A 9,982-nucleotide genomic window follows, 5' to 3' on the forward strand; every position below is an offset into this window, starting at 1 on the left:
GACATTTTCTTTGCACAGTGATAGTTCGGGTGCTATGGACTTAGCACAAGAGCACGTGGTGGTGAGAGTTCACTCTCCCAGTGAGATCTGGCATGAGATCTTGGTTGACAGGCATCTACAGCTTGTCATTTTCTATCCTACAAACCTGGTGTCTGCTAGCAGTTTATCCTCTATGCACTTTGCACATTGTAAAGTGCCGATGGGCATAGGATGACGGTGTGGTCATCTTGTTTTTCAGCCTATGGCTGATTGTATTATATGTGTACTATACTCCCTTAAAGGCACACTGCCTTTAAGTGGGAGGTTGTTGGGGTAAAGGGCAGTGTGCCCACCCACTTGTACAATGCCCATGTATACTTATATATATATGATAGAGGAATAAGCTGGAGTAGCTTTTGCTCCACCACTTTTGGTGTCTCCCTATCCCTTTGTGTGTGCTCTCCTCTCCCACATATTTTGCACAAGCCTCAATATAGGTGTGTTTAAGGCCTTTGCAATGTATCATGTCCATCAAGTCCCTTTTACATGACTATAAAACCATGGAGGCATTTTTAAAATCAAGAAGAGGGGATGCATGGGAAAAAACTTGGAAATGGTCATTATTGACCATGAAAATGGGATCTAGTGGCCATAACAAGACTCAATATAGGTAATTTTAATTGCCTTGCAAAGTATCATGGCCATTGGGTCCCATTGTCTCATGACTAGAATACCACCGTGCATTTTTTTGAACGAGAAGAGGAGATGCATGGGCAAGAACATGAAAATGTTCATTCTTGACCATGCAAATGGGATCCAATGGAAATGATATTTTTCATAGGACTCAATTTAGGTGTGTTAAGTCCCTCTCAAAGTATCTTGGACATTGAATCCCATTTGCATGACTAGAACACCACCAAGGTATTATTTTGAACCTAAAGAGGGGGAAAACATTGAAATGCTCATTCTTGAACATGCAAATGAGATCTGATGGCCATGAAAATCTTCTTGAGCCTCAATATAGGTGATTTTAATTCCCTTACAAATTATTGTGGCCATTGGATCCCATTTTCATGACTAGAATACCTTTTAGCTCCCTTTCAAAGTATCATGGCCATCAGATCCCATTTGTGTTATTAGAATACTATTGAGGCATTATCTTGATACATGGTGAAAAAGTGATACAGATCCTTAAAAATAACTCATTTTGTTACACCAAATACAATAGTACCTAGCGAGAATCTTTGTACCATTGTGAATTAGAGGATTGCCAACTTTCATCTTGTTTTTGAAATGGATGTTGAACATGGCCATTGAAAACTGACATCTTGGACCCACAATGTCTGAGTGCAATTAATATAGTAAATGGGCCCTAAAACAATGCCCATAGGTTTTAAAGGTTCACAACCCATTTCATGCTATCATCTTACCAACTCGGTGAAAACTTGGAACATGGATTTGCATTTAAATTTTGAGACTAAATTTAAAAACCCCAAAAATGGTGTAAAGTCATTTGCGACACTTTTATTGATGCTATGGGAAGTAAAACTCAATTCCAAATCTCATCACTTTCATTCTTCTCTCCCATCCTTCACTAGCTTGTTATGACCTACACAGCTTGGAAGCACCTCTCCACAACTAGGGACAACCACCACACCTTGCAAGCATCCATTGTACCAGGTTTGTTGATTTTCATTTGTTTTCTCAAGTTTTTCTTTCATTTCCCCTTCCCCTTGTCCTTTCCTTCCCTTTCCCTTCCCTTCCATTTTCCTTTTCTTCCCTTTTCCTTTTTTATGTTTTCTTCCTTTCTCTCTTCTCTTTCTCCTTCTTCTAGGGAGTTTGAAATAATAATGGATTCCAAAGGTACATGGGCTATAAACCGAATGCACGGGATTCTATCCTTTATATTCAAGAGGGTGGTGATGGATTCTGCAAGTAGCCACAAAAGAAAAGGGATTATATCCTTAATACATTAAAGCTGGAGTTTCCTATGCCATATGAGGACCTTGAGTTTGACAACCAGTGGATGCTGAATACAATGGCCCAACTACAAAAGTTGTGAAAAAATCAAATCCACAGGAAGGCAAAGGCCAGGGAATCCAAGCTTGCTTGGGTCCAGCTATAGAAGATTGGAAAATTAATAAAAAAGAATTAAAGGACCCAAAAAGGTGGAAGCGGTGAGGAAGAGTGGGCCAATCCTAGTTTAGCTCTGGTGGCACGGCCGTCTTCAAATTTTTTTTGGTAATTACCTCTTTTTTCACTCTTTAGTATGTAATTTTGGATAGCATGTCAATCACTAACAATGACATGTATTCTTATGCTGTTAGTTTATGAAAATGGGATGGGAATGTACGAATGAGGAGTACAAATATGCATACTACAACAACATGAAAAATCTAATGAAACTACTCGTAGAGAGAGGATAAATTGTACCCTTCCTCAATGTGATCCCTTATTACATTTATTTTTTTAGAAATGATTTCAAAGATATATATACCAACCATGTAATCATGTGTAGATGTTTGAACAGGAGGACGGAGATGAATACTTGAGAGAAGCTCATTAGGAGGATGTTGCAGCATGTGGAGAGGGCACGAGTGGGGGTAATGATAGTGGAGAGAGTGCTAGTGGGAGTAACAATAGCAGAGAGGATAAGGATGGGAGCAGTGAGGACTAGCACTACATTCTACCCATCTGCCTGTTGATGATGGACATACGGAGATAGTGTAGACATGTATATAATGTTAATATTGTACTTCATACGATGAAATAGGACAATTTTGAAATCAAGAATCCTAAACAATACAATACAATGACCACTACAATGTAATACATACCTTTATAAAAGGGAAAATTAGGGCTCCTAATATGCCCTAAAAAAATTTTGGCCATAAAAATTACCGTCGATATTAGCATTGAAACAGCTTCAAGATTTTTTACCAACGTCGATATTACCATCAAAATGTCTGTCCCAGAGTCGATATTATCGTTGCAAAAAGCGTAAAAAATGACCTATAGCTCAAGAAACTGTCGATGTGCATGTCGATATTAACGTTTCTATTAGCATTTAAAATCTATATATCGATTGAAACTTAGACTTAATTGACGATGTTAATATTGATGCTTTCTTATCAACGGTTTTTTCAATGGATTTTAGAGTTTGAAAAAAAAATCAATATATTTTCCATCAAAAAACCCATTGAAAATGAGTTGAACTATTGTAGTGTGACACTGCATCATATGCATTATGCCAACCATTCCGTTTTCCCTCTTTCTCCCATCTCTTTTCCTCTTCTATCCTCTGTTTTCCAAGGATTGCATTCATGTTTTCATGTTTGCATTAATGGGTTATTAACGTTTGTTAATTACTCTTCCAACTAGCGTGAAAACAATGTGATCACGTAGGTTACTAGAAAAAATCACCGGTAAACCAGATAAATGTACTGCCGGTACACAAGACACTACTGGCAGTAGCACTCATATTCCCGGCAGTAATATTAATTATCCCAACGGTGTAAATACCAGCGGTAATATACACCGCTAGGAATATGAGTGTTACCATCGGTAGTGTTTTGTGTACCAGCAGTGCTGTGGGGTGCAGATTCCCATTTCCCCGTGCACCTCGAGGCTATATATCAGTGGAAATAGTGATAGAAGCTCGTCATTCGATCTAGTTGTGGTTCATATCCTGATAAGTTGGGAAAGAAAGTGAACCACAATTTGGATCTGAATAATTGTAAGGCTAGCTGGGTTAGAGTGAGTCAATATTCATTATACATGTGGGTGTGGTTTGCTTCTATGACTCCTTGCGTCTTGGGGAAATTGTAGACCATGAACACGAGGGCTAGTGGATGTGAGTGTTTGTTGTGTGTTCTTGAGCATGGTCTATACTCCGACTCCTTGTGTTTTGGGAAACTTACGGACCACGATCATGAGTGCCAATGAATGCGATTGTTAGTGAGTAGTCTTGACTCTTAAGCTAAGGGCCTTAGGTATGGAGAGAAGGGGGAGACGAGATGGCAATGACTTGAGTAGAAATAGGGCAAGTATTGTGACTACGAATGCACAATCAGAAATCTTTGAAATTAGAAATGCTCGTTCACAATCTTCAAGACGAGTTGTGACTAGGCAAATTGTGGATGCATCCAGTCATGCCCATGCCAATATTGATATGCCTGAAAATTTTCCCGGGGTTGAAGGAGTTGCAAAAGAGGATCTCATTTTCAAAATGGGCACTACCCCAACGCTTGATCCACCCTACGAGGTTGTTAACCAAGATAGGGGAGAGGATTTATGTAGGTGTCACAATCCTCTAAAAGAGTTGTTCCACGTGCATAGGGGGAAAAACATAAGTCACATGGTCCAGAGTGGGACTTTGTTATTAATATTCATGACTAAGTTGAGTGGAAATGCAAGTATTGTGGAATACAAAAATCTGGGGGAGCACCTCGCATAAGGGGCCACTTGCTTGGTGACTCAAGAAAGAGCATTTACTATTGTGTAGCCCCAGGAGCTGCTGCAATAGCTCGCACCTTGACAGAGAAGATGCAAGCTTTTGGAAAAATACGAAGAAGATCAATTTGGGAAAGTGAAGGTATAAGTGGAGAAGAGTCTATAAGCATACACGGTGACAGAAGTACTAGTGTTGCAAGCTCCCATGCTAGAACGCCTTGTGTGGACACTAGCATGCAAGATAGATTGCCACCTATGGCTCGTGAAGCTAGATCGGCAACTGCTACTCTAAACTTGAGGCAACCCACGATAGTTGAGAGCATCTCAGTTCAAGACTTGGAGAATGCACAATATGTACTTGGTAGATCAATCTTGCAATCTGCAGGATATCCACTGAGTATGGTCGATAACGATGATATGAGAGTTGCATGGAATTGCATTGCTAACTATGGGCCGAGCTTCAAGCCACCTTCTTACCACACATTTCGTACGTCATTGTTAGATAAGGCATATGCACAAGAGAAAGAGCACATAAATCATAAAATTTTTGAGCAACTGCATAACACCGGATGCACAATTGTCTCAGACGGGTGGATAGGCATAAAATGCCATGCTTTATTGAATGTGATGCTTATATCGCCACATGGGGAGGCCTTCCACACATTGGTTGATGCCTCACATGTAAAGAAGTCGGGGACATATATGGCTGGTGTGTTATCCAAGGTTATAAGAGAGGTAGGCCCTAAAAAGGTTGTTCAGGTTGTCATGGATAATGCCAAGAGTTGTAGAAAGGTGGGAAAAATATTGCAAAGGGAGTATACCAATTTATATGCATCTACATGTTGTACACAAACTTTAAATCTTGCATTGAAAGATTGGTATAAACAAGTGCCATGGTTCAAAGAGATTGTTTGTGAGGCTCAAGACATTGTCAAGTTAGTACGATTGAAGCAACATCTCGAAGCAATCTTTATGTCTTATGATGGACTCGTATGGTTTAGAATAGCCTAAGTAAAGAATAGAAAACAAACCTTTACCTTTGTTGTACAGCTCTCAATACGATAGGTCAATATGACGTAAGGAAACGAGGGCATGACACGATCCCATACAAAGGCTTTGAATGAAAAGGCTCCATGACATATAAATGCTTTGGTCAATTTGTGGATCCACTTTACTCAGGTCGATTGCAACTACTAGAGGTCCGTGTTGAGTACAATATAGCTTTTTACATTACTTTTGGCATTGCTCTACTTTAATTATTAAGTTATTGGGGAGTTTTAATACAATTTCCAAAGTTGGTGGGGCCTATAGATGTGAGGCTTTCACGTTGTGAAAGCCTTTGGCCATTCCTTTTTCGTTGGTCCTCCCAAGGCACGTTCCTTTTTTAAAATGGAGCCAATGCCTAAATTTGACATAGCTTTCATGGTGTTCTTGGTTAATTGAAAATTAGATGTCAAATGAAAAAAGAGAAATTGAGAAAATCCGTATAGGTTTAAATGATGAAAAAGGAGCATTGGAAAATTTTCAGAAAATTCATGTATAAATGATGTGCTAGAGCCTTTTATAAGACTCTCAAATCATATGAAGCAAAGTGGCACATTTAAACCCCTTAGATCCCCCTTATATCTCAAAATGTGTGTTTTGGTTAATCAGAGTTTATTGGTGATATAAGATCACTAACCTCATTAAAGAATTAAGCCTCATTGTGAAGGCACGGATAGAGCCAGAGAGCATGAGAGAGAGAGAGAGAGATTGCTAATTTTTGTCTTGTTTCACCGTTCACGTTCTTAGATAAAAGAGTCTCTTGCAAATGATTGAGAGAGAGAGAGAGAGATTAGCCTCATCAAGAACTAAGCCTCATCTTGATCCGCAAATGTTGTACTGGAAGAAAGACTTAGGGCCTTAGCACATGGATGGGGATAGCATGGGTTTAGGATGGGAATATTTTTGTCATCATTACTCCCATCCTACACCAAGTGGTCTAGGATGGATTTAAAATGGGAGTAGCGACTTTTTCTCCCATTTTGGATCATGGCCTCCTTCCCCCCGCGTGACGCTTCGTTGCTAATGCCACTTTATCTCAGTACCCTTGCGGAGCAAATCCTTCATACCTACAGCGAAGCCATAGCAAAATCTCACATGCCGCTGCTGGCCGTGTAGCACAGCTATGCCTACCTATGTACAATTGCCGGCCATCAATCGTTTCGATTGCACTAGCTATGCCTATTTATATGCAATTGCCCATCGATACATAATCAGAATTGATTCTGTAGAGCCGTGGAGACGTGCATTGTGAGTCTGTGTGACCCGTCTTGTTTGCTTGCTGGGCAGGACACTCCCAAAACCATGTCTCCAAGTTATCCTTTTAAGCTCGCATCTCCCAGAAGAGCGATCACGCGTTTACATGGCACGTCCCCAAAATCATCTGCCTCTACATCATTTTTCAGGTTGCTGCTGCTTTTTCAGCTTGTTACCACGACTGTCGGAGTAGGATATATGACTACCTTGGCAGGTCTATGGGGTCCGATTCAAACGCCGAGCTATGCTGCTTGTGCCCTTGAGGTGGAGACGCTCTACCCTCGATGTTGGGGCTCATTTTCCTATGCAGGCGACACCACGCCCCCAGAGAATGTGTCATTCTGGGCTATTTCAAACGGGGGCTACTTTGTATGCGGACTCTTGTATGATTCTCACAATCCTTTCTGTTGGGGAATGGTTAATAATTCAGTGATTCCAGTCCGATACAGGAACACTAGCTATTCTAACATCAATTCAGGTGGCTGGCACGCGTGTGCCGTCAGAGACAATAACACAGACAGTCCTGGTTTGGTCGATTGTTGGGGCGTCGATAACAGTTATGGTCAAGCTTCGCCTCCATCAGAAGCAATGATATCGGTTTCAGCAGGGGATATCTTTACTTGTGGGCTCAGTGCCAGCACAAGGCAGCCAATATGCTGGGGATTCAATATCACAGAAGCTGTTTCAGCAATACCGGTGCCTAATGTCACGTTTCAGTCTATATTTGCAGGGAGATACCATATGTGTGGACTCGAGTTGAATTCCCACAAGACACTATGCTGGGGTAACAACACTTTCCAGCAGGCAAGCCCTCCTGGTAACCTTAATTTTACAGTGATCACTGGAGGCTACAGGTTCTCTTGCGCCTTGCGTGAGGACACTCATGAAGCTGTGTGCTGGGGGGACTACACAGACGCCCAAACAACTGCCCCTGCAGGAGTGGCATTCGCTACCATCTCGTCTGGAGATTGGTTCACTTGCGGAGTGAGGGAGGACGACAAGAAGATGACTGTGAGCTGTTGGGGGGCACAAGATAACGCAAACGGCGTGCCAACAGATTTGAGAGCTAGTCTGGGATTGTGCGTCGAGGAGTGTAGAGAGGGCCAGTATGCACTTCTGGACTCCGACCTTGGGATCTCGCGCGAATGTCCGAAAAACGGAGATAAGGTTTGCTTGGATTGCAGCTTAGGCCATTGTCCAGCTCCTAACTCGACATCTCCGTCTCCCTCTCCTAACTCGACATCTCCGTCTCCCTCTCCCTCTCAGATATCAACTGCTAAAGATTATCGGATTAAAGGAATTGTGGTAGGAGTGGCTCTGAGTGTCTTTGCACTACTGCTGATCGGTTTTTTGGCCGTTTGTCGACATAGACAATTGTTTTCGATGTGTGTGTCGTGTCGGGGCCAAGATGATCACGAGGAATCTGTTCAGAGAACGCTTTGGAAAAGAATAGCGATCAAGGTTGTCAGCTTCACGAGTGAAGAGCTCCGGATAGCCACAAAAGACTACGACGATGGTATCGTTGTTGGGCAGGGCAGTTTTGGGAAAGTGTACAAGGGCATCCTCGACGATGGACGGGTTGTAGCGATCAAGAAAGCTTGCACGATGGAGAGAGCTAGCACATTTGACATGGAACTTGAGCTCCTGTCGAAGCTACATCACACATACTTGGTCAATCTTGTTGGTTATTGTGAAGAGGAGAAGTGTCTTGTGTTCGAATTCATGTCAAATGGTTCGCTACAAGATTGGTTGCTTCGTAAACGGTCTACGCAGTCCTTAGATTGGAAAACCCGCATGAGAGTTGCTCTGCAAGCAGCAAGAGGGCTTGAGTATCTGCATGTATATGCATCTCCCAGAATTATTCATCGTGACGTGAAAGCGTCCAACATCTTGCTGGACGAAAATATGAATGCGCATATTTCTGATTTCGGCCTCTCTCTTTATGGTCCTGTGGGAAACCACACTCATCTCAGCAACCTGGCACCTTGTGGAACCCCAGGCTACCTGGACCCTGAATACTTCCAGTCTTATCAGCTCACTTCCAAGAGCGATGTCTACAGTTTCGGAGTGGTACTTTTAGAGCTGTTGAGTGGACGAAAATCACTAGATAGAGATCATTCTGTGTATAGCCTTGTGGCATGGGCAATGGAGCTTGCTGAGCATGGGAAGTTCATTCTTTTATTGGATACAGAGCTCAAAGTACCAGACAATGTTACATCTGGCTTACTTCTCAAAGTCGTTGACTTGGCTTTACGCTGTGTTCGTATGACAGGGAAGGAGAGGCCAACCATGAACGAAGTAGCAAGCTGCTTGCAAGACGTTGTTGAGGTACTGTTCTCCAATGAGACGAAGGATGAAATGAACAGCTCAAAATCTTCCTGCAAAGATGACTATCCCTTACTATTCCAAGGCAGCAGCAGCAGCAACTGCTCAAAGTCAGATTTAGCCAGCAGCTCAGGAGGGGGTGGGATTGAGATGACCGATGAGAAAGTATTCAGTAATTAGGATTCCAAGTCCATGACACGGTATTCAGTAATTAGTTTTCTAACCTGACAATGTATCAGTTATTAGTGTCATGCTACTCTAAAGTTGAATAATTAAACTATTGTGTGTCGGTTATTAGTGTCATGCCAATGTGAAAGTCTTCAGTTATTAGTATTCCAAGTCGATGAGAAGGTATGCACATTAATTTAATAACTAGACTATTCTGTGTCGTTTATTAGTGTCATGCCAACGTGAAGATATTCAGTTATTAGTATTCCAAGTCGATGAGAACGTATTCACTTATAGTGTGAAGTCCAATTAAACCATTCTCCATATTGAAAAAACAAATCAATTGTTTATGCATGGAAAGATTATGATTTTAGTGGCCATTCTATATCTCCATTCTACTTTGATTTTAGTGGCCATTCTATGTCTCCATTTTCCAAAGTAGAATTTCTACCCTATGCATGTGCGACAATATCGATCCAAGGATAATTGACCACTTGGATAATCAACTAGTAATCGACACCGATTTTAAAAATAGCTCGGCCGATTGGTTCCCTATTAAATGGCAATCAAACTAATAAATTAGAAATTCCAATAGAAAATTGAGTGGCAGTATAACTATAAAGCTTAGAACTTTAACTGGCTAGTTTCCCATTGACTACCAGTCAATTTGAAATCCTTAAGCAGCTGCACGCTAAGTTAAGGCTCATTTTTCTCAAACCCCAATTTGCATGTCATTGTGAGGAATATTTAACATTTGTGT

At 41.5% G+C, this 9,982-nt stretch overlaps 1 protein-coding gene across 1 annotated transcript; it reads left to right on the top strand.

The window, feature by feature from the left end:
• The first annotated feature begins 6,480 nt into the window (after window positions 1-6,480).
• On the top strand, window positions 6,481-9,277 carry LOC147897787 (putative receptor protein kinase CRINKLY4). The gene has a single exon (XM_087380643.1). It carries the CDS (start codon window positions 6,778-6,780, stop codon window positions 9,232-9,234), a length of 2,457 nt encoding a protein of 818 aa, XP_087236769.1. The 5' UTR covers window positions 6,481-6,777; the 3' UTR covers window positions 9,235-9,277.
• The last annotated feature ends 705 nt before the right edge of the window (window positions 9,278-9,982 follow it).

This window comes from Dipteris shenzhenensis, chromosome 10, assembly GCF_047967505.1.
Source record: "Dipteris shenzhenensis isolate YYH24624 ecotype China chromosome 10, Dip_SZ_1.0, whole genome shotgun sequence".
In the NCBI taxonomy this organism is placed as follows: domain Eukaryota; kingdom Viridiplantae; phylum Streptophyta; class Polypodiopsida; order Gleicheniales; family Dipteridaceae; genus Dipteris; species Dipteris shenzhenensis.

Bases quoted from the DNA above. Each gene is read 5' to 3' on its own strand.
- LOC147897787 (XM_087380643.1), top strand. From the start codon at position 6,778: ATGTCTCCAAGTTATCCTTTTAAGCTCGCATCTCCCAGAAGAGCGATC.